Genomic DNA, 25869 nt, shown 5'->3' with positions numbered 1-25869 from the left:
AAAGAAAGAAAGAAAAGCAGGGTGGAGGAGAACAAATTTCTTCCATAGTTTACTACAATGGTTAATCCCCTGATGAAATAGGGTAAGTAACTTGCAGTTTAAATTTGATTTCAGTGTCTAGCTATCAGTTCTTTTTTTTTTTTTTTGCTTTGTCATTTTATCTTCTCAAACATGCTCGAACACTAATGAATGTACCTAGGCTTTCATTTTAAAGAGTTAAAGATGCTGAAATCTCAAAAGCATTTTTATTAGCTTCTCATAACTGAGGCTCTTTTGTCCTCTGTTATTTCAATATCCTATTTGAAACAGACACCAGCCAAGACTGCAGGATATATGATCATAAAATCACTTTCTGCATCTGCTAATATTTCAAGGGCCAAGTAAACCTTTTTAGCTGAAGAAACCTAGGGTAAAGCTGCCAGTCAATGTTCTTTGAGTCATGGCTTTCCAAGACACAGCCCCCCCATTTGCAGGCCAGCACTTGCTTTCTCATGAACTGCATTGCTTGACAGGTTAGAAAGCAATTCAGATCACATTGCCTCATCTACGTCATGATTTACCCTTCCACCAGTCTTCCAGTAACCTGCAAAATTTATCAGAAATTCATATGCCCTTCCAGCTCGCTGACAAACGTACCATGTAGCACTGTGCTTCATACTCATCCCCTAATGAAGCTAACTCTAGACATCCTTGCTTCCTGGTGATGCTCCATGATAAGCACTTTGTCACATCATTTATTCTTGGTATCAGCAACATTGTTATTGATGCACATTGTAGCTCCAAAAGAAATATTAATACATGTGTCCATAGAACTTTAATGATCATTGTTTTAAAACTAACACACAAAGGTTGTTAAATGCCTCTTCCTGCACTCTCACAAGTTTTCCAGGTGTGCAGATGAGCTGTAATGCATGGAAATCAGGGAACAATACTTGGAGAACCAGTGGGGAAGACCTCAAGTCAAGTCAGCAATCTGAAAGACTTCTGAAGTCTCATACTGTGCTGATGTTCAAAGGGCTCTCAAAGTTCCTCCTGGCAACAGGAATGCCTTTGGTAATGCCCCTACTTCCTAAAACGTCTCTGCTGAAGGGCAACCTGGTTCATGCAGTTTGCTTGCTTTAGCCAAGACGGGGTACTTGATGCTAAACAATCTGAAGCAGGAATAGCGAGTTCTGAAATTGGCTTGTAAGTGTAGCCTGCAATGTGCTATTTGATCACATCAGCAATTTTGGGGCAACAAAATGCAGAAAAGTGACAGGAAGACAAGGCTCAGCTCTGAAAATAGGATATATACATGTTTGCTCTCAATTAACAATGCTAATAGCATGTAAACACATTCTTCATTTTGCAACTGTGGTAACTAACATCAGATAACTGCCAGAGAAACATTGATTAGAATGAATTTATGAGCATGTAAGTATATTCTCTCCTCTGCAGGATCCACCATCCATTAGTTGATCTCTCAATGCAGAAAAGAGCCCAAGCTCCTATGACCACAGAATATTTGGAGGAAAAATCCTCTTTCCATAGCCTTGATGTGCTGCATATTTTTAATGGAAGAAGAAAAAAAAAAAAAAGCCCAGTCTAACAAATACCCCGTCCATCTACCTTTTTGCTTTCTTTACACATAACAGACATAAAATAAAGCAAAAATCCAATTAAGTTTCTACAAACAGGTCACCTCAAACTCCCATGTACTTTCTACAAGACTGCCAAGGAGTTCTCAAACAGATCTGGACCTAGGCCAGCCTGAAGTACTTTTTGGTGCTCTAAAGCCCATGGAACTTCAAAAGGGCAAATTATTCATCAACGTCCCCTACTAAGATGTGTTCTGCAATGTGGCTAGCGCAAAATGCCTTTTTGCTATGAGTGGGCAAAATGATTTATTTAGCGTATATATACATACATAGCCTCTAAAGCACTGAAGTCCTTTTGACAGGGGCATACAAATACGAGGATTATGCAGATAGATCACAGGCACAAGACTGGATCTTACCGCACTTCCACTGTGTGCATATATACATATGATTTACAGATAGTTTCAGATGAAGTTTCATAATATTTCAACATTAAAAGCTCTTCTTAGGAAGTTGATTACCACTTCAAATACGTATCTTCCTACCCCTGTATATTGACTACTACATTAAGCTAGAATAAGACAATATACTTCTTGCTTCACAGCTATTGAGAAACTCCTAACCATGATTAGATTAGCTTAGTTCAACCCAGACCAAAATGATTTCTGGGATGTTCATACAGCACATTTCATCTAGTACATCTGCATTATTTACGGCATTTACAGAAGGAGAATTGAAGGCTTTTAGAAACTAAGACACAAATCAATATGAGCTCTTAGCAGATGGGGTCTTAGTAGGGTTCCACAGCAGCATCGTTCCACACTGAGCAAACCCTTTCAGCTGAATCGCTGACAATACAGAAGGAAAGGCTGGCTTAGAAAGTCAGGAATTAGAGGCACCCTCAGCACCCAGCATTTCAATGAATACTGTACCTGCCTTGTATAGAGGCCAAACAGTCAAGGCTAAGTTTGCACGTGATATGTCACTTAATAGAAAAGTGGTTTTGCAGAACATATCACTGCTTCACAAAAAACAGATTGCAAGCAATACAATAGCTCTGTTTCGTTTCCCTCCCCAAGCTAAGATAAAAAGGCTGTAACACAGATGGCTTTCCCTGTCGGGGCACCAGGCACCGGGGAGGAAACGGATGGGAGGCATACTCAGTCTGGCACTTACAGTCAGGTAAGCAGTACACCCCAAAGGGGACACTTCTCAGTCTCCACTGCGTTGGTGCTTGCTGTAGGCAGCACAGAGAGGGGGCAGAACTAGTCCCAGAGACCAGCACTGGGCAGGAAAGTCAACTGAAGCCACAAAGACTTAGTTCCTCAGTGAGGGAAAGATCCTCTCCGCTTCCAGACAGATGCAGTCAGTCTCCACAGCTGGGCCAGCATGGGATGGCAGATGACAACAGGATATATCACTTCACATCTGCTTGTTTCCAGATAACACTACTTTAATTCACACTGGACAGTCTTCATAGCTGAATGTGCCTCACAAAGAACAAATCATTATTTGATGCATTTAGAGCTGAGATCCCTCACCCCGATACATTTGTTTTCCTAAAGGATCCAGCTTGTGTACTGGATGAGAACTGATGATAGCTTATTTCAGACTTAGTGAAGGTTTGTCTTCAGAAAGTTGGTCAAAAGACCCTTCTGAATGTTTATTTATAGAGCAGTGCCTGAGGACCTGCAGTAGCGAAAAGGAAAAAGGAACAAGTGATAAATTATCCAACTTAATCTCCAACAGAAAAACTGAGTTATATACCTGTTCAATTCTCTGCTCTGAAAAGACTAAGTAAAAGGATTTGTCCCCTTAAAATGTCCTTTTTTTTTAATTTGGTTTTCTTTTTAAATCAGAGAAGTCTCAAAAGGTTCCAACATCTCTCAGCTGCCCTTAGCTGACAAGCAATAGGACACTGAACTTAAAGACCTTTCTTCCCAACTGTTATAGTTGAATTGGGGCTAGCAAGGAAAAAAAAAAAAAAAAAAGACAACAAATCCTGTTAGTCTTAATTAAAAATCATGCCTTGCTCAGTTGGCATGGTTTTTACTTTCATGAGATTTATGAGTTCATGATCTTGACAGCTCTCCATGAGCTCTTTCTGAAGGAGGAAGAAAAAAAAAAAAAAGAACAATGAAGATAATGATTGAGGCTCTAAAGTCAAGTCATGAGGGAAGAAAAATCTTCCATGGTTAATCATTCTGTGTCCCCTCTTCTCTTCATCACTGTTCAGCACTCTCCATCTCCAGCAAGTGACACAGCTTTCTTCCATTCCCAGAACTGAGCAAAGCGCTGCAGGACAGGAGACACAGCTTATAGGGAAATGTAGTCTTGCTTCTTGGGACATTCCTCTTCTAAATTTATCAAGGACAATGTTTCCTATGCACACACAAGAAGCAGCAGAAAGCCACAGGAAGGCTTGGAGGCCTTCTCTTCTGAATGTAAAGCTGATGTGGGTCAAAATGACACTAAGTGACTCCTTCACATAGCAATGACACCTTACAGACATCTAACGTGTGATTTCAGCCTTCTCAACTGAAAAATGAGAAATTCAAACTACATGCATAACCCAGAGCTGTGATTATAAGATGCAATCCTTCAATCAGAAAGCAGTGGGGTGGGGATGTTGGCACATTGCCTTGCCCTTGGTAAAGACTTTGAAGCAACTAGCTGATTCCTGAGAAGTTGCTGACAGAGATAAAATTTACGTAAACATAAAAGTTGCCTTATTAAGTCAGGTAACAAAGGCCAACTCAGTGTCCTGACTTTGAAAGTGGCTAGAAATGGAAGCTTAAGGAACAGTACAAAAACAGGGCAAGTATAAAGTGATAGCGCCTCAGAAACAGCTCTCACTTCCACCCACCAGTTCAAGATGATACCTGAGGTGAAGGTGATATCTATATGACCAGTAACCCATGATGGAGTTTTCTTCCACTAATTTGTAACAATCATTGCTTTAAATTCACATAACCTTTTAGGTATTCTGCAGCTTAACTACAGTTTGCATGAAGCAGCATCTCTCTGGTTTGAACTTATCTGATCTTTTGATGTCCACATCTTCTTGAGGCACCTCTTCATCTTCTCCATGATACTTATTTTATAGACTCTTTCATTCTCTCTCACTGTCATTGCTCTTCCAGACTGAAGGCTTGTAGTGTATATAAATGCTCATCATAAGGTACTTGATTCCATACCTTCAGTCATCCTGCCTGTCCCTTTCTGAACCTTTTCTAGTCACTCTCTACCTTTCTGAATTTTCTAAATTCTACATACATGGAGAGTAAAAGAACAGGTTAATTAATACATCCTTGCCTCTAAGGATGAATTCCAGCAGAAAACAATACTCTACTTTTGGGGGGAAAAAGTTGAGAAGCAATCAAAAATAAATGTTCTAGTGGATAAGAAAGGAAATCCACTTTAGACAGAAAAGTGAAGGATTTTAAATACCTCAGCTAACATTTTGACTGGACCATGTTAAATATTGCACCTAGAGAGGTATAGCAGCATAAACAGTTAAAAAACAGCCAATAACTGTACAGCTGAGCCACTGTAATGTCGCTGTGGGAACATTAAGTTGTATGTAAATTCACAAGCTTAATGTTGCAAAAGGATAGGGGTTATTTTGTATATGCACGTGCAGGGTGGTTGCACAAGTAGTCAGTTTTAAGGCATTCAGGAAGACTCTGGCGACACTATCTTCCATAATGAAGGGAGAATGAACTAGTATCCCCTAGAGCCTAGGGCAATTTTTATAATGAGAAACTAAAATAGCTTTATCTGAAACTTTCCTTGAATTGTTTACTGTTAGACTCCTTCAAGTTTAAGGCTGTTACCATAATTCTGATGCTGTTCAGCTTCTTGGGTTTCCATCTTGCAGGTGTTCAGAAAAAGGGCTCTTTTGGGTATGGTCAGCGACTGCATAGAAGGCCTCCAAGAAAGAAGAATAAACCTGCATGGTGCTTCCCTCCAAATCTGCCCTGAAGCTTCAGCAAAGTAGGGAGTACTGAACAGGTAGAGTGTTATTTTTTCAGGTGAGACAAAAAGCAAACACCTTGCCCACTAGTGAGCTTTACATTTTCCTGGATGTTTTCAACAGAAGCAGAAAGCTAGGCTTCAGCACCCTGGACAAATTCCTGTCTGACTGATAACTCTGTACACTTGCCACCATAGATTCAATTCAGATATTCCTTGCCATAGACTGCTGCATGGTGAGCCAGTGCCCAGCTAGTATCATTCCTATGTTTGTAAGGAAACCCCAAATGCTTCTAGAAAAAAGGCAATAAAATTATAAAGTAGCGGTCAAAAGAAAAATATAGACATTCTTCCTGAGGCTAGGAGAAAGCATGCTGTGCTAAACAATGTAATAATTAAATTGAAGAGGAAAATACCATTGTAATTAACATACAAAGAAACAGCACGGCCTAGCTAATCTCATCATGAAGAGATCGAATAAAGTAGTGTGCTTTTTATGGAGCAATTTAATCTGGCAAGCAATTAATCGTGAGAGCACTAAGTCAAACGAATAGATTTCCCTTTAAGGAGATCACATTCATCATTTGTAATGTATTCTAAACTGCCATTTGTTAGCCAGCCCCTGAATTTTACAGAAGACATTTACAGTCTTTCCTTGGTGGAGAAGTGATCCTTGACTGACAGGAGGAAGTGGCATCAGTCTTAAAACCATCTAGTCTATTAACCCTAATGAGCTCCAAAGCATTGATGCAGGAAGAAAATTACTTACAAAAAGATACTACAAGTTTTTACAAGCTTTATACTTTAGAAAAACCTACAACGGTATTTACCGGACTACTGAATCATGTCTTAATTCACTGACTAGCCTTTAGGGTTTGACCCTTCTTGGAATTACTCTGGAACTGATAACATTATCACTGTGGAAAAAACATCTAGCCCGGCTCACCAAGAACCTCAGCAGGCATCCCTCACCCAGGCATCCCTCACCCAGGCTCCTGCTGGTGCAAGCCTGGGACTTTCTGGCTCTCTCAGTCCTCTCATATGATCAGCTACAAGATAATCCTTTCCTAACTAGTTTTAAATGGTACTAGATCAGTTTAGACTTTGGTTTTCTAGCTGATGACAAGATTGTCCCAGATCCTCAGTGCTCTCAACTTTTACTTCCCACTTTTATTTGTTTGTGACTCTCCATGCCCACTTCCTCCCATGACATTGTCCTTTACCTTCAGAAGCTGTACTGCTTTTACATTAAATTAGTAGCCATTAGTTCTCACTTTGCTGGATTGGGCAAAACACACATGAAGTGTATTTTCTATGAAAACGATGATCCCTGTTGCTTGCCACTGCACTGGTCCCCATCCAAGTTCATCTTTCTAGACGCGAATTTGAGGGTCTCCTCCTTTCCTAGAAAAGGCTTTCTCTGTTGAGTATTTTCCCGTCTCATTGTGTAGAGGGTATTATCGTTCTTCTGCCTGAGTCAACCATTTGGATCATGAAGATTAGCAGGCTGAGAGCAATCAAAGCTCATATCCTCCAGGTGTCCTTGGGCCCAAGCTGCTTCCCCTCCAAACTGAGCAAACACTCAATTAAAAAAAATTTTAGTCAGGGAAAAGGGCTCTGCGAGCCATACTGTGCCTCTGCAAACTAAGTCTTAACAGGGACTGCTGAACTTTATCCAGAGATACGTGGTGAGATTTCACTTCATCTAGAAACTAAATTCTCTGAATTCAACAGAGACTTCAGGCCATATATGAAAAAGACAGTGCTAGGGGCATACAGCTTCTACCAGTGTCTTCCTGCCCCAGTGTCACTCAATCAATTCAAAAGACAGATTTTTGCTGGCTTTTGAGCTGTGCTGCCAACAGAATAATGACAGGATGAGACCTATGCCTGGCTGCTCTCTGTCCTCTTCCATCCTGATAATTTCCCTTATGCTCAACTCAGATTGAAGGCTTGAATGTAAAGAAGCCCCATGCCAAATCAAAGCTAAATATCAGTCCTGGAGATGAAGTACAATTAAAAAAAAAAAAAAAAAAAAGTTGTGCTCCATATCAAATTCGGGTATCATCGCCCCATCCAATCAAAAGAAAAACCCAGATTAAACTGATTATGATTAAATCCTGCTTTGCAGCATCATCAAAAAGCCAGGGGCAGAGGAGAAAGAAAGAATTTATAAAAGCAAAATTAACCAAAATACAGATTTTGGTATTCCAGAGGAAAGGAAAAATAAAGTAAAATAAACACACAGCAGAAGATGGCTATACTTGAGAAAACCTCCTGATGGCTAAGCCTTTAAATTCCACAGGCCTGAACCTAAGTGTACAATATTGTTTCCTGATGCCTTCCTGCTATATAACATCATACTTATAATTAGACTAGTAACACATTAAAATGACAGCAAGTGCAGGCACAATTCATTTAACAATTAATCTACCCTAGCTATCATTTTCACTTGTCATTAACTGCCTCTTAAAAATGCCCTCAATTTCATATAACCATAGACTCTTCCTTTAAACATACACACAGGGGAATATGCCATTATAGGCATTATTCAAAGAAGTGCTTTCTGTCCCCATCATCAGCCACAGTATTAATCATACTGAGAATAGTTTCTTCTCACAAATGACTGAGTTGCATAGTTGGATCTCATCAGCAGGATCCAATTTACTGACAAGTTCACAGACAGTAGATAATACTGGGCATCTGCAGCAAGGCATACTGCAAGTCCTCTAGTCTTTACCCTTTAGTGACCTTTCAGAGAAAGAGGGAAAAAAAAGGAGGAAAAAAAAAGATGCCAAGCACCACAAGCTCCCACTTATTTAAATGAGAAGTGTTCTGCTCAGCATCTTTAACAGTCGGACCCAGAGTTAATATATAGCACAGAGCACTCAAAGAAAGGCTTGCTTCTTTTATTTGCTTCTTTTCTTGTTTATGCAGGGGGAAAAAATGCTCCTAAAACTCCAAACTTCCATACATTCTTAGGGTAAGGCTAAAATTATATTAATGACAGGACTACAGAATGTTTTAGGTTAAAAGTGACCTTTGGAGGTTATCCGGTTCAGCCATCTACACAACGCTGGACTAATGTTAGGCAAGGTTGCTCATGGCTTTGTCCAGGCAAGTTTTGATTACCTCCAAGGGCAGAGATTGCACAACCTCCCTGGGCAACCTGTTCCAGCATTTGATCGCTCTTTTTGGGAATCATCTCCCTTACTGCAACCTGTGACTACTCCCTCTTATTTTAACTCCTGGCCAAACTTAAGATCCTGAAGCAGTTCTTTGTTTTGTGGCTCTCCATTTCCAACAAAAGTTTATGCTAAGAGTAGAAGTACCAAACAACGAAGAAAAACAGGCATTATCCAGTGAGAACTGCACAGTCTGCATTTGCTCCATCAGCAAGGCTCAAGATATCACGCATGGGTTAGCCTCAAAGCAACCATGACTTTCAACTGCTAATGAACAAAGAAATTGGGAGACCCATTGCATTCTGCATGTAGAAGGGAACGTCTGCCTCGGAACAGGTTTATCTCAAACCTCCATGAAAAGTTAATGTAGAGCCCAGATTCCAAAGCAAACCAACTGTGTTGCACAATTATAAGGAGGACATTAAATATTTATTTTAAAAAGCATAAATAAAAGCAATGGGACTTTGAACACGTTCGCTGCCCTGCTTAAGAGGCTCACTGTTAAGCCTTTTGAGACACCCTGTGAAGAACATTATATAAAGTATATCATATTCACACTCCTTTGTCAGCAGTAAGAGCTTTACATTAATTAGCACAATGCACAACTTCTGGAAGAAGGATCCAGTTTAAAGTTTCTCATCTGAAGTCTGGGCAACATCACTGGTACTTGTCTGTTTAGAACAAAGGCATTATCTCGCCCTCAAAGTGCACACCAGCTATATCTTTTATAGTGGAGAGGAGCATTTTTTCCACAGTATCCATCCTTGAAATTCAGTGCTCTGTAAAGTTTGAAATCATCTTTCCCTTAGCCACAAAGGCAGTCTTACTTCCCATCCTACATAGACTCAAAAACTTTCCATAATCCAACTAATGAGAAGAAAAATGTCACTGTAATTAACACACAAAGTGATGGTCTAATTAATCACTAAAGCAACAACATGACAAAGCTTCTGGGCTTTCACAGTCTTCTAGCAAAGTCAGGCAAAAAAATTGCCAAAGGAGCTTTTCAGGTCATTCCACTTTTGGCCAGCCTGAAAATAAAACACATTTGAAAGGACGTTTTTCTATCCTATCAAACAGGAGTCCAATGCAGCAAGGTCCCTTCAATGCATCAGCAATCTTCTGCTCAGGACACTTGCTGAATAGCACCCAAGTTCTCATTTCCTGGGCTCATGGCAGTATTGTCTCAAGCCCAGTCCCCAAACTGAAACTTTAGGCAAAGGTTATGTCGGTATTTCTCTTAACGTCAAGAAGAGTTTACAAAAACCACCCTATAGTATACCAGCACAAACAAGAGGACAACTGTCTAGAGTCATGCAGAGTTACATTAGTGAACTGATGACAATACATATATATATATATATAAATGTGTATATATATACTTTTTTAAAAACTTTGCAGCATATTAGGCTAAAACTGGTGTACACTGTCAATGGTGCCAAGAGAGAATCCTGCTGTCCCTATTGCCCAAGTGCTTGCACTCACCCCTTCTACAGGGCTGACAAGCACTCGCATATCTGCATGCAATACACCAGGCTAGGGGACTGACCCAGGCTAAGACAAACTTTTTGTTCCTCTTCCTGCCTGGTTAGCTGTATGCTGGGTCAGGTCCCCAATCTCCCCTTTACTGCATGCAGCTCTGTACATGCAGGCTGTTGCTCATGTAAGGGAAAAATGCAGGAATGAATGGCAGGTGAAACCTCCTGTTCAACAACAGCGCCAGTTAATACCAGCTTCAAGAGCTCATAGAAGTACAATCTGAGGAAGCACACCGGAGCAGTTTCGCCACCCAGAGTAACATCCTTCAACTAAATCCTTATTAGCATGAAATATTAAAATATGATACCCCTTACAGATGAATTCTTCATGAGATCGCTCTTACCTTCTTTCTAGTTGGCTCGGATAGCTGAGAAACAGCCAACCATATGGGCAATTTTGACTGCTGAACCTTCACAGTTAGCTTCCCTTGAAAGGAGCAAAGAAAATCTGGCCTCAGAGCCAAGGCAAATATTGCTACCTCAGAGGCATTACGCCATCATATTCTAGATTTTCTTTCTAGCTACAAGAGTTAGAAAAAAATTTAAAGAATAAAAAAATAATAACCAAAGCTCACATTCTGGGATTCCCAAACAGGGACTTTCTCCCAAATATACTGGCATTTCAGCCAATATAACTCAGTCCAGTCGAATCTCTGATGTTTCTTATGGTCTCTAGTTAGACATGAAGACATCCAAACCCAAAATATTTTCACATTTTGGAAGAAAATCGTGACTCACTTGAGTTCCCTTTTTTCTCCAGGCAGCATTTTATTTTCACCACAGTCTTGGCTATACCACCTGATATTTACTGACTGTTGTAAAGCCAGCCCCTGTGCTGATAGGATGAGACAACCTTCTCTGCCTTCACTAGTAAGGACACCTAAAAGCCCAGCATTTTAACTTTGAAAGCTAGGACACGTGTTTTCTTTTAACGAACAAAGTCTTATAAACAAGATGCTCTCCTCTCACGGTTCCCTGGGAACTGAGCTCCAGATTTTGGTGTAATCTTCAAATGAATTGCAGTTCTGCAGTCATGCTAACCATCTATCCTTCTTTCAGTTCAAGATAAGGTAGGTACTTCATTACCTTAATGAGCAGATGTACTTAATGAGCTGGTACTTTATCAATTTAGTCCTAAAGGAAGAATTAGGAGAACAGGACATTTGCATTTCTAGAGCAAAACCAAATTTTAGGCCCCCCCACCAGTACAAGATAATAAGAAATACATGTCACTGGATTTTGAAAGGCTTTTCTTAAAAGTATGCATCCCACAGCCCAGATCTTCAGAGGGAATAATAATTCTGACTGCTGCTGTGAGCAACAGATTTCATTTAAACAGAAAGAGCAAAGCAGCATTACTCTACATCATTTTTCAAGGGATAAAGGTGTTATTTAAGTTCACAATGATTTTTACATTGTTTGGGTTATGAAGAAAGCAGCTTAATGTTCTCTCTCCATTAAAGCAAATCTTGAAAGCTAGATTTGAGACCACTGGAAATCAGAGTCCCTTATATTTACTCAAAGAATAAGAACAGCATGAGCAAAATTTTGACAAGTTATAAACAGTTGTTTCAAACTGTGCTTCAGTCTTGTTCCAGTAGGGCCAGATCTTGGGGCCAAAAGAGACTGGTTTCAGAGGCCTTTCATTTCTTGCCTCTTCGCTGTGTTAGGACTACGAAAGATGTCTACTGTAAGACTGAAATCTATCAATTAGAATTAAACTCAGGCCAGCGACCGTATCAGAGAGATAATTAAGATTGCTTTGGTAAACAGAAAGAAACAATGCAGCGATTCAAGAAAAGAAACAAGCAGACCTTTTAGGGTTTTGTGCTGCAACAAAAATCATGAGATGTTTACAAAAATGCATCGTAGCTTTGCAGCATATGCTTTAATGTATTGCTGAGCTCGTACATGTCTTGCCTGTGCCTGGCAAGGGAAACATCTGCAAACCAGTCAGGAAAGAAACAACTTTGACTGATAAATATAGACTAAGTCCACCTCCTAATTAAACCAAAACCATGCCAATGCTAACATACTTCTCCACTGTTTTTATGTTTCTGCAGAGACAGGTATTTGGCAAGTAAAACAAGAAAGAGTTCCTTGCCTGCTGCCACACTTCAGACTAGATGGTTCAAATTCACTCCCATATATCAAATAGGGGACCACAATCATTGCTCTGAGGAATACCTTTCCCTTTCCTCCTCTACTGACTTTTCTCCCAAGCTCCAGACCCTGAATTCATGAGCAAAGTTGAAACTTTGTGCCAAATATTAATTTCCGAAGCTGAATATATAAAGCAAAAGCAACTAGCAGCTTAACTAACCCTATCTTGTAGGCCCAGAGCCTGCACCCATGAATCCAGTAAATGAGAGATCTGCGCCATGAATTCCCCCGTTCACAGAGCAGTCCCACATGGTACAAACTAGATGAAATCTGGGTAGCAATTCCTCAGTAATGGAGATAACATTTCTCAGTAAACTTTGTTAAGCAGCCCAGGGATCCTAGCTAACTTCTCGAAATGTTCAGATATCAAGGAAGAAATGTTTCCAACAAAAGCAAAACAGACAAAGGTTCACAAGTGGGTAAACTTTGCAGATAGATGCTCACCCTCGGACAATCACACAGACTAAGATATTTGCTGAACTTAGGAAGACATTGCCAAACAGCAACCCTACGCAGCAGAAGAGGTTTTCCTTTCTGCCCAGTAAATAATCCCCTCCTGAACAGATAGCTCACCTCTACAGCCAATCCTTACAGAGCAGCTAAAATACAAAAGTGGATCTTTTTGCAAGTTCCCTATCAGGCTGACCTATCAACTTGCTCACATGAGGAGAGGAGATGAAAGCAGCTGATACAATTACAGACATTGGAAGGAAGCTAAGAAAGCCAGTTAAGCCAGGCTGCCATCCTGGGAACAAATTGCTTCCACTTTGAGTTCATCCTCACCCCAATCCAACAGGCTCTGCTTACTTTGTGGATGAAATTTCGGAGGCAAACTGACTGCTGCAGCATGGCTTTCAAGTGTATTGAAGAGGGACCGCCAAGGCTACATCATCTCAGATGGATGCATTCCTTTGCCTTACAAACACGTGTGCTCACAACCAGCATCAGCTCTACAAACCCTGAGCCACCACAAAAATACAGAAGAATTAATCTTCCCAAAAAGCCACTTGAAAAAAGAAAAGAAGAAAGAAGAAAGTTGGCATTTAGCCAACACACACAGAGGAAACAGGCTTGACATCGTCAGGGTCAGCTCCCAGGCAGCAGTGACTGAAATGAAAGTTATTGGCAAGAGGGGGAAGTGACCTGGGATGTACCCAAGCAGCTGAACCATGCCGCTGCAGTTAGTGGAACCGGTCTGTATAATGTCACTCAACTCAAATTTGCTGTCTGGATTTGGGCCAGTGGCAGAGACAACATTTAAGTATGCCACTACATGAATGAGAAAGAATGAAGGAAAATTATTGCCAAATGAAACCGGCTAGTGAGCTATGAGAGAGACATACCAAGCTGAATCAGCTAGTAAATAAAGAGCAATAACTGAAAGCTAAAAATGCCATTTCATAAAGAAATCAGATAATCTAAAAGAAATGAAATGTTAAGTTATACAAGTAGAGAAAGAAACCCTAAAAACTAATAAAAATACTCCAAGCATAGATCAGGTCCCATGAAAAGGTGAAACAATCCACCTTGAGATAGTGGTGCTTAATTCTTTCTCTTTTTTTTATCCTTCTAAGAAGTTGTGGGTCACAAGAGCCTGTAAGTGAAGTCCTCCCCATTGAATCCACCTGCTTCCTTAGTTCAGATGCCAGCTAATGCCAGAACCTGTTCATGTCAAAAATTTGTTGCTGCTGGCCACTCTAAAGTTTCCCTACCAAAATATTGCAAGGTCAAATGACAAAGAAGCAGTAGTAGCAGAAGAACTCTGAGTAACCAAGCTCCACTATAACCACTGTGGTATTTAAGGAACTGTTTTGTCATGCCAAGGTCCCTATGTAACCAAAAAAGCACAGAAAAAACACACGAAATGACGAGCAGGGTCTATTACCTTTGCTCCTTCAATGGTCACTAGAAAAGACCTGGAACCAAATCAGAATCCTTATCTTTCAGACAGTTTTTAAACGTCATAATTTTTTCAGGCTACCAATTGAAAAGTGAGGTGAATTAATTCTGCAGATAATCTGAATGAATAAAGCTTTAATGTTTTCTTAAATGACAGCATTTTAGTAACGACTTGATCCTCAATCTTGGCAAAATTGGGTTAGGATTTTAAAGTACCAATACGAAAAAAATGCAACAAAACCCAGAGAAAAAGTCATAAAAGTATTTTGATTTGTTGAGTGTCTTGTACTAGGCTGTGATCTGAGTTCAGTCAGGCTGATTAGCAGTGACAGCATGTCAGAGGTCATTACCATTAAACATACCTCAGTGAACAATTTAATGGAGTTGTTATTCTACCGCTCATAGCTTTCACAATTGGGTTTAAGAATTAATAGCAAACAAACTCAGGATTAAACCAGGCTAACCTGAATGTCTGAGCACCCTCTGCCGGCCAGCGCTGAAGAGCCCAGAGTCGAGCAATTTTGCACCATCTGTCAGTCTTGGCTTTTATATATTTGCGCAGCACAACAGTGCCGCTGACGACTACTACCAAAAGGAGGAACGACCGAGCATCCTTAAACAACAGCCGTGGTTTATCCCATAAGGAAGTTGCATTGATTTTTTCAGTTGGGAAGCTACCACTTTAGATTAGCCCATTGTCAAAGGCAAGCTGTGTGTGTTTGTGTGCACGCCTACAGGTATACATGTGTGTGTACATGTATATATATAAAACATACATGAATTTATATCTGTATACAGATATATATGTGTGTATATATATACACACACACACAAATATTTCCTTGACTGTTTACTCTCATAACAAACTGGCTTGCCCCCCTCCCCCCTTTTTCATTCTCTTACTCATATAAGAAGGATTTATTTTTTAACCACTCTGAGTGTATTCCATACACATTCACTCTATATGGAAGCACACACCTATTAGCAGGCCACCTTTTATGTACCCTAAACAAATACTACAGCCATCCATTACAACATGGCTAGGTCAGCAACATTTAGCTCTTCTCTCCCCAAGAAGAGATGCCAAATTCCTAGCTATAAAGCTGAACCATGCAGAAGGTACTACGTGGACTGCTTGCAGCTGCTCACTTTCTAAAAAATCTCTGAATGGAGCCTCCTGCATCAGGCTTTCAATAAATATAGTTCTACAGCGTGCTGGGAATTTAACATGGGCTATAGCTTCAGAACAGCGATGCTGTGTATCCTACAAGTGAGCACAGTCCAATTTGGCCTTCTTTCACCTAAGTAAAACCATAAATGTTCCTTCAGAGTCCTCCTGCCTAGACTGCCAGCAAACATAACCATTTTATATACATCCATGTGATGCTTTAAGTGCTCCTCCCAAATCCCCAGTCTCTACTTTACAACCCCAAAAGCAGCCTTGGGAGAAGCAGAGCCTCCTACACAACGAAAGAATATCGTACGGGGTGGCTCATGTGGAACAAAAGTAGCTGCAAGGTGGAAGAGTGAATGAAAGCACCCAAGCGAGGACTGCAGTGTGCGCTACAGCAGCACATAAAACACGCTTCAGAAAAATCCATTACCTACTTCCATACTACAAACTTACTCTCTGGTTGTTAAGTGTTTCAACGCAAAAAATAAAACTACTTCAAAAATGACAATGTGACTGAATTTCAGATAATGGGGAAATTCAGTCTATTAATCATTGGGTTAATCTATTTATTCACCTTGAAAAAAAATTACTGATCAGGAGAAAGTCTATTAAAAGAATACAATGATTCAGCTGCCACCTTCCTTACTGAGTAAGCAATCAGAAGATGCCCCTTTGAACTCTGTGTTAATAAAATTCTCATTAAATGCAAACCTGCACAATGCTTTCTTAAAGAGGCTCATTAGCTTCAAAAAATTACTCATCTCAAAAGTTGCTTATTTCCTCATAGGTGAGAAGGTGAATTTTCAGACCACTAACTGCTAGAGCTTATATCAGCCAATCAGTGCTGCAATCATATCTGGCAGTCCATCATACCTCAATTATTTATGTATGGTGCACAGACAAATCCATGGATAGGAGTTGCAATCACCGTTATGGGATAGGATAGTAGTAGGGAATCACAAATTCCAGCAGGGTGTGAAGGATTTCAGCCAGATAAGACTACTACTATCTTGCTGCCTTCAATTTTCCATTTTAAGTCATAAAGAAACTGTGAATTGTCTCTAAGAAGGAGAGGTATGGAGGCACGTCTTCCCAAAAAAGCATCTAGCCATAATCAGCACTATACAGTGTGATGCTTCAATCACCTTCACCATTAGCAGAAGTATAGTACCTTTGAATCTGGCCATCTTCCAACTGGCTGCTCTGAAATCTAGTGGACTGAAGAACCTTTCAAATGTAATATTTTCATCACAATAAGAAAACAAACAAGGAGATGAAATATCCCCTCTCCTCTTCAGAAACAAGGGGTAAGTCAAACAGACTAAATTCTCTAAAGTCTAATCTCTCTCCAGGCCTTGAATCATCTCTAATTTACACCTTATCTGACTTCACTGAGTGAAAAGCAGTCATTCACGAAAATTGCTAAGCCTAGTGAAAGACCAGACGAAAGTTCAACATTCATGAGCACTTGGGTGGAGGAGGGAAAAACTATCAAAAGTCTAGATCAGAAACATGCCGACTTTTCACTGGTTCCAGATAGCACTATGCACTGAACATGTCTGATACAGCCTGTCCCAGGAGCAGTATCTTGGTGCCAGTTGTTTGGTTTATCTTGTCTCACTTGCATACTGATCTTCATAAAAACAGCTGTTAAGCCAACAAGGGAAAGCAAAACCTCGCTTATGTAAACCAGAGGTGAGCACAAACCCTTGGTGACCAGTTGCATCTCTCTTTCCAGTTCAGACTTCTCTCCCTAGATATACAGCTAATTCCCAGAGCAGACACTTTGTATCACTTTAAATGACATTACTTTGCCAACAGCTATCTGTTCTGCTGCTCCACGCAGGGAGCATTATCTGCCCACGAGCATTCATTTATGTCTGTTTACGAAAAATAAAAATAAGGATAGGAACAAAATAAATCTTCTACAACCATACGTGAGGCTATAAAGCCTACAGACCTACTAAAGGAACCTTTAAGGTGGTTTATAGACACATAAAATGTATATTGACTTGAAAGATGCCCTCAGAGAGTTTACCCTACACAGTGTCTTTCGCAGGGAGGAAAACAACGAGCCCGAGCAGCATACACAGTAGTAAGATACCTGCTGTTTCATCAAAAGACATCATTCCTCTCAGAAAGAGCACCTATGAAGTGACTGGGGTAGCAACGGACAGACTTTATCGGTATAAATACTCATAGCTTTTACGGTCTGCTTACGAGTCAGAGCTAAAGAGTAAATTCTCTCTCTCAACACATTTCTTCCATTTTCCAATCAAACTGAATCAGATTCATGATCCCAGTACTCCATCCTCCACCCCCATCAGACCTAATACCATGAAAGAATCCAGCACAGAAAAAAAATTTTAAAAAGATATTCTCTAGCCTCATAAGCAGAGCATAACTTCTGCCCTTGAACAGAAGGAAGAGGTTTAAAAGAACACCGAAATGTCTTTAAATAATCAGTTTTAAACATGCATAAAAAACTTGCAATGTTAAAAGAGGCCTGGAATATGCTTATTACTGCTGGCTTATAGTCCCCTTCGTAGCCTCACAGAATTGCAATAGAATCATGCAACAGAAAGAAATCCATTAGGTCGACAATTGCCCTGCCAGCACAGCGTTGTTCCCTACAGTACTTCTCTCAAGGATGCTGTGAGGATTAATTCATTACAGCTTGTGCCATGCTTTGAAAGCGCTCAGTCTACAGAAGAACTAAGAATTACTAGAAAAAGGACAATCCAACCCTAGTGACCCCATCTTTATCTCCAGTTGGCCTTGTTTAGAGCAGCAATTTCAGCTAACAAAGCAAACAAATTCAAAACCAAACTCAATACAACAAATGTGAAAGTGTCACGATAAGAATGCAGTCACGCAGGACACAAGAATCTCCAAACCGGTTATTAACTTCTACTCCTTACCTAATATTGACTAATGCATGGGTCACCTTGCTTGCAGGCTCTTTCCATTGACCAGCATTGGTAGAAAGCCTTAGAACTAAAAAGAAAAAAAAGACAGTTAACAGTGCTGGCACTGAATGGGCAGTGCAACATTTTTAAGCCAAAATGTCAAAAATCTACTTTGATGAGATGGCAGCCAGAGACTCATGTGAAAAAAGGCTTTCTTTGAGATGATTTGTGATCCAAAGCAGAAGTTCCCTTCAAAGTCGTACCTAAGAAATTTAAGGAACATGGAAAAGGTGTGCAGGACAAAATGACTGGGAGAAAGGAAGCAGAGGGGAGAGAAGAGAAAGGAATCAAAAGAAACCTAGTTCCTCCTAACTAATTTCATCAACCCATGTCAAAGCTGCTTTCCCTCAGAAATAGGACCAGAGTTCCAGTCTATGCCACCTTTTATTCCACACATGACTTCTCTCCTCCAGCTCCTATTCACACAAGGTTCCACCTGAGCTAGACTACAGCCCATGATTTACACCCAATTCAATAGAGATTGACTCTACCTCCTCTTTTATCTGGAATTGTAGAGAAATTACACACCAGCTTAGGGAAAAACACTCCCTGTAAGAACCAGTATGTCACTCTGTTGCACAGATAGTCTCTGGCAGACTGGGGAACAGTTCTGAAAACATTTTGCAACAGGAAGAACTTCTAGTGAATCCAATTCTTTGCTGCCAGAGTCCCCAAAATATTTATTTAGGTCAGAATCTGTAGTGTTGGTAGATTGCCAGTCACCTGCACAGCTTCTGTTAAGTATCAAAACAGTAACAGAGTCCAGAGCAAATGTTTGGATTTTTTTTCATATTGCCTGAATAGGAGGGAATCTTTTATGAATTAGTATATTTGGGGGTTTCTGGGGTTACATTCTAGAAGAAAGGTTTGCCTTACACTGAGAGATGAAGAAAAGGCACTTCATCCCAATTTAGGTTCATCTAGAAACACTGATGCTACAAGTGACTCCATAGCATGGTGGATGCACACTCATGCCTATTATTACATGAAAGCAGCTTTGAATTCTGCAGACCTGCATAAAGTTCAGATTCAGGACCAGAAAACAAAAATCAAGGCAACAAGACTTCACTCCCATTCCCAAAGTAGAAAGCTTCACCCACATCTGTTAACAGGATAGAAGGATAAAAGTAGCTTTGCCTTTTGTGCTAACAAATGTCCTAAGACAAAGATAGAAGGGTGACTGTAGCCTAAGTGACATGGTCTGACAAAGCCAAGGGAAGCCGTCAGGACATCTGACGAAACTGTGGCTGGCAACCGGAGACAGTGATTCCTTCTCACTGTCTAGTGTTCCCATTATCTGGCATTTGCAGGAGGGGAAATAAAAAAGTCAGCTCTGAGTAACATTATTTTGTCAAAGAGTAGGTCACATACTTTAATATCTTACGTAATGAATTCAGAGAGTTCAGGCATCTACACTGTTAATTCAAAGGGTTTGCCCTATGTAGCAGGATGGAAAACGTATTCATGTGATAAATGAGTTGTTTGAACAGGTCAGATGCGCCTACTGCAGCCCAATGGAGTAAGTCTCCAAGGGTGTTATTCTTCCATTCCTCTTTCCTTCAGCTTTCACTGGGGAGAGGATTGAAAAATTGCTGATTAGTAGAAGTACCTCATCTTACTAGCTGCAATTCTTGGGAGTAGGGAATGGGTTAGCAAAAAATCTCATCTGCTCTGCAGACAAAATAAGACAGCTGATCCCTTGCGCAAGAGATGAAAAGTGCAGAAAATGTATATTAGAGAAGTGTTCATTTTTTGCTTGTGACTGGAGGGTGTACTTGGCTCCTTTTGTTTTGGTGAAGATGATTCCTTCCCACATCAGCAGAGTTCTGTGCCTAACCGTCTCCCCCCTGCCCTTTAACTCCTTTACATGCTTATATTACTCCTGTTGTTCATCGGGTGATCATGCTGAGAAGGGAGCAGGGGGTCTGGGGAAGAAAGGTCCTTCTGGAACAAAGCAAACAAAGAACACAGCTATATTCTTTTCTTCACAGCTTCAAGCACGCAGGCACTACACCAGACCTGCCGCAGCTACCCTCGGCAGCAGGCTCCCGTGTATACACTGCCTGATTACGCCTCTATGCGTTCTTTGCTTCTTTGTTCCTCTTTTTCCTGCTGGGTTTTCACTTGGTGGCATTCCAGCATGCTTCTTCGTTTGAAGGATGGCAGCCTCTTCATGTTTTGCCAGCAGGCGCATTCTTCAGTCCAGTGATTTGCTCGTCATCGCAAGCAGGTTTGTGGGGGCTCTTTTCTTGGTTTGTTTTAGCAATAAGTGCACTAAGTGTGATTTGTCTAGCACAGCCAGCTTCTTGTCATAAATTTCTCAAATTCTTTTCCAAATTCTTGCTTGTGATGCATGCTTCCCAGTGCCGACTGGTTCTGCAGCTTGCACTTGCCCTCTCACTTGAGGCTGCCAAATGTGATAGATGCAAACTACAAATTGACTGAACTACACAAAGATACATGAAATACGAACTCCCACATAACTAGTTGCACCAATAAATATATATTTCCAATTGCAGTCAGTGGCTGTTATAGAGGTAACAGGCCTATTCCTTTGATAAAAAACCTGGTTTCAGACTGAACAAAACGTATCCCTTTAACAAGTTTATCCCTTTCCTCAATTCTTAACTTACCTAACACACTGAAACAAAACATGTCCATTCACTGAGACACACACCATCAGCAGGCAGACAGAAAACACCTGACACAGGAACAGAACTTGCACACACACCCCTCAAACCTCCACATCCAGTCTACAGTGTTCCCAACCAGCCAGGAAGCACTCACCCATGGAATAAAGGTTGTCAAAATTCTGATGCATCCGAATGATTTCATAATACAGCTCATCATAGCTGCTGGGAGTGGGGAGAAAGGTGTCTCCATAAGTGATGAACATGTTGAACAGGTTCACGACCTATATATGGAAGTGAAATTAAGTTACAACAGGTATATAAAGAAATGAGCTCTTGGTTCCATTATACATTATGTTACTTCATTGCTTCATCTGTTATCTTATCAGTACAGAAGAGATGGACAAGAAGCTTAAATACTGCCATAACTGGGGCCAGGAAAAAGAAGTTTCTTGTATTTTGTGTACATAGGGCCCCCACAACAAGAAGAAACGTTATCAAATCTGGAAAATTAAACTAAGCCTTTCCTCACATAAGCATGTTTATTTCAATGAAAAGACCCTACACTGACTCCAAGCACTCCCTTTCCCAAGCATCTTCCTAGCAAAAATAGTCACAGTGATATTCCTCAGCTCCTCTGCCTTGTTCTGATATCTCTTTAGAAGGCCAGAAATACAGGATTCTTTCCTAAGGTTCAATTAAGATGAATTAAGCTGCTTAAAGTAGAGGATTTGTTTTCTCTATACTCACCATAAGAGCAAGGGTGAAGATGTTGTGTTTGGCCAGCAACACAGTCTCATTAGACATGAGGAACTTCAACAAGTTGATCAAAGCTAAGAGAAAAAAATATATATACATACATATTAAATAAAATTAAAAGCAAAGCCATTCTCAAAAAGTCACTTAAATATAGATGTTTATTCACTACTTGATATCAACCAACCTCAATGTCAGCTGCTGACCTCTCAGAAGTACAGTTTACATGTGGTTTACGGGCTAAAATACTGTGCTGGGCCGGTAAGTGACAGTTATTTTCACGTCCCAGGTTTATTCTCCTTTGCTGACTTCCCAAACCTGCTCAGGCTCAAGGTGACTCATTTGTTAACTTAGTGAGTTCACAGGAGATTTTTCTACCTGCCAGATCCTCAGGTGAGCTTTGGGGTTGGAAAAACCACCTGTCTCTTTTCTGCTTCATACATCACCAACACGATGCACACAGGGTCGGCCCCAAACTGTCACTCCTGTTGTTACATGAGGTTGAAACGCAACAAAACGACAGCACGGCTTTGCTGCAGCTCTGCTATCTCAGTGCTGCCGCGATGGTACATAGAGTGATACGGTACTTTATTGTGTCAGTTTTCTAGGGCTGTGCAGCAAGGACAATAGATCTGGTTCAGGCTTGTCTTAAAGCAAAACAAAGGCTCTTGCAACCATCCAGTATCGGGCAGCGATAGTGGTAGTTAACAAAAGGGCTAAAAGAGCTTTAATCGCACAGAGTTGACTAACAATTGTGTTCTACACACTTGGAAAATGGAAATTTCTTAACGTTGTTGCTTGCAGAGATTTCAAAAAGGAAGGTATTTTCTTCTGCATGATACCTGCTCAGGACTCAAAGCTGATGCCTGCCTAAAAGAGATTCTCTGCTCTGAAGCCAGTGGGTTTTATGACTTAAGACATCTGAATTAGGTAGCCTGCAAAGTCAAGCTGGAAAGCTATAAAGGCATTTTTAAAAGGTTCTTAATTACCTACTAACTGGTAACAGCATCTAAGAGTAATGCCAGGCAGGCCTTTAATTCTTCTAGGCACAACTTCAATTTGTTAAATCTGTTCTTTCTCCCCCCCACCAGTTTGCGGCAGCACTTCCATGAAACATGCTGCTGCTCACAGTCCGAGTTAGTTGGGAAAGAACATCAAAAAAGGAGGCAACAGTTCAACAGCCCTGGGTCAGCGAGTCACCTAAGCAGCTATCACCCACCACCAAATAGCAGATTTGAGATATGTCATTTGAGAAGGCAAAAAGATGTCCATGGATTTTAAAAGTTTAAATATGATCTCAAATTTCTAAGCAGTATAAGGATACCTAATCGCTGTCACCTCCAAATGCTGTCACTATTGATGCAACTGCTACACGCTACACAGTAACCTGTGAGAAAACCAACTTCAGTGTGGGAGAATGCTGTAGAGAAGCGAGAGCAGACCAGTCATCTTTGCCCAAATGTACAGGCTATGAAATGGGAGTAGATAAAGCACAGGGAACAGGAACATGGTAAGCACAAAATGAGGGTTTCCCCTGCCCCCAAAATCCCAGAGTATTCAGAAAAGGCAAAATGAAAAACCTACAGCAAAAAGACAGATGTCAAGAGATTGGCAAGGTCTGGAATTAAACAAATTAGAGATCCTGAATCCTAAAATCACTGCCTTCCAGTGCCAGAAGGTCTCCAGTATCAAAATTTTACATACGTCCCCAAAAAGGGCAGCTCACGGGCCTAGTGGGGCTGTTTATTCACTACAGAAAGAGAAGCTGCTTCAGCTTACCCTAAAGCACAAGCTGGAGGCTTGGAGCCGAACTGCGAATCAGAACGAACAAAGTTTTCTGCAAACTCCAGATGTGCAAGTCAGCTCCCCTTTCAAGCAGTTCCAGCATTTAACCACCCACAGCAGCCTCCCCTCCATGACAGCAGCCCACTTCACTAAGCGGAAGCATTAACCTGTTTCCAGTCCAGCCACAGACGTCCCGATACCATCGCCACCTCATCACTAGGCTCAAACGCCTGGGACCACAAGCGGAGCCCAGATCCCACGATAATCCAGCTCTGCAAATACTCCTGTCAGATGTTTTTTTGTAAAACAGCCATTTCAAACCAGAGTAGCAGGTACAGATGGGCTCTCCACTGGAGCAGAGATCCAGCTAAAAACAGGTTTCCTAGGTAACGAAGCCTCCACCGCAGAAACTGCGGCCTCCTGCAGTCAGTGCTCTGAACTGAAGGCAGCTGCCCTGCGTCTCTGTCACAGCAGCTTATTGGCCATTTTTCTTGTTAATAGTTATGAGCATGTTTTACCTCCTGCCCAGCCAGAACAGTCTATATAGTCACATCTTCTGACCAAGCATTGCTGTTCAAGTGTTAGCAGTTGGGGTTTCTGAAAGTACAGTAGCAGAGCTCAGGATTTACTGTAAGAAGTGGTGGAAAGCCTTGGATTTTCGTACCATCGCCTCTCGCTTTTCCAGCGGAAGCTGCTGAACGGCCTTTGGCAGAGGGTGGCGGCGCAGCCTGAAGAGAAGTCCTCGGACATCCAGACGCAGTGAACAAGAACGCTCATGGGGGAGGGATTTTTTTTTTTTTTTTTTTTTAAAGGAGGAATATAAACTTTTATTGTTCAGAACATAAGTATTCACTGACAGGGGCAAATATCCTATAGCTGTCCACTACAGTGTTTCACAGATACCTCCCTGAAGCACGTGCAGTGCTCGATTTCGATGATAACACTTGAAAAAACTAACCAATTCTCTGGTCTGCCCTGACAACAGCTCCTATGCCTGTTCCATCTGCGGTAATGAATTTGCTCACATTTAATTTTCCTGTTCCAGTTAGAAAAGAGAGAAGATATTACTGCTGCTTGAAATCAATCTTTGTATCTGAATTGTACTACATACCAGCCCACTCGCAGTCAGTCTCTGCCGTTACTCCCTACAAAGCAGAACGGCGAGGGACGGTCACAGGAAAGAGAAACTCCAAGCTGGGCTCAGAGCTCACTGGAAGAACAAACCACCAAGTTTACAATCACTGCATGCATTGCACAAATAAATCCACCTGACACCTTGGGAACCCCTCATTTTTAAGACAGTTGCAGTGACCCTAATTAGGGGATACGCTACATCAACGCACAGAGAACAAGCGATCTTTTCCTACACCAACACTTTCTGCATCAGTGTCTCTGCACAGGAGACTCAAAGAAAGGAACAGGAGCACTGCGGAGTACCAATCCTTAAACCTGTGACTGTGCGTGTCTCAGTAGTTTGCTTGCAAAGGCGGACGCTGCACTGAAAGTAAGCAGAGCTGTGCCCTGGAGTTTTCAGGATTAACAATTTTTAAATCCAGCTTCAGATATGCACTGCCCTTCAGTGCCATTGCACAGAGCAAAGGTCCAACTGGCTGAACACCCATCCATTCCCAAGCTCCAACGGGGCAATATTACTACTCCTGAGCAATCTGAAGCCAAACCAGATGTGTCACTTTTTCCCTGCTGCAATAAAATGTTCTTCTCTCGCATCCCATCTGCAGGCTGCCCTCTCCCACACTAGCCAAGAAATTACCCATGTCTGCTCCCAACAGAGCAGCAGCTCCATTTCTCAGCTGCACAGACAGACAGAACTGTTGTCCCTGCTTGGGCTCAGCCGTGTTATCCAAATTTGTCCTTCAGGATTTAAGTGATGGACAGCATGGGCAAGAGATCTATTTCAATACAAACTGGAAAACTGCACCATTTTTGCAATACTCTCTAGCGTCTTTTTCTCCCCTGAAGACACCCATCTTCCCCATTCCTTACCAGCATACAATACACCCACTACACTAAATCTCAAAGCACCCATAATTTCACAACACAGTAGTGTCGCTAGAGCTCTCTAGCAAGAAAAGCAGGAGGGTGTAACTAAACTAGCAGCAATCAGTATTTGCATGCAAGCTCTTCATTTTGTGTCCTGAGCTGAGCACACCAGCTACGCTTCCCAAAACAACAAGCAGAGAAAACAACCTTGAACACC

At 41.2% G+C, this 25869-nt stretch overlaps 1 protein-coding gene across 6 annotated transcripts in view; it reads right to left on the bottom strand.

Annotated features, from left to right (window-relative positions):
- The window catches only part of ARMH3 (armadillo like helical domain containing 3), a 138893-nt gene that overhangs the window by 51010 nt on the left and 62014 nt on the right, over positions 1-25869 (bottom strand). For all 6 annotated transcript variants that reach the window (XM_067300145.1, XM_067300151.1, XM_067300150.1 and 3 more), the window contains 3 exons: positions 21861-21943; positions 21268-21394; positions 18433-18508 (listed from right to left, as the gene is read on the bottom strand). In XM_067300145.1, the coding sequence (XP_067156246.1) occupies positions 18433-18508; positions 21268-21394; positions 21861-21943 (286 nt within the window). The remainder of the gene's footprint in view (positions 1-18432; positions 18509-21267; positions 21395-21860; positions 21944-25869) is intronic.

The sequence above is a fragment of the Apteryx mantelli genome, chromosome 7 (assembly GCF_036417845.1).
Source record: "Apteryx mantelli isolate bAptMan1 chromosome 7, bAptMan1.hap1, whole genome shotgun sequence".
Taxonomy (NCBI): domain Eukaryota; kingdom Metazoa; phylum Chordata; class Aves; order Apterygiformes; family Apterygidae; genus Apteryx; species Apteryx mantelli.
Note: the sequence above shows the minus strand (reverse complement) of the source record. Positions and strands in the feature narration are given on the sequence as shown.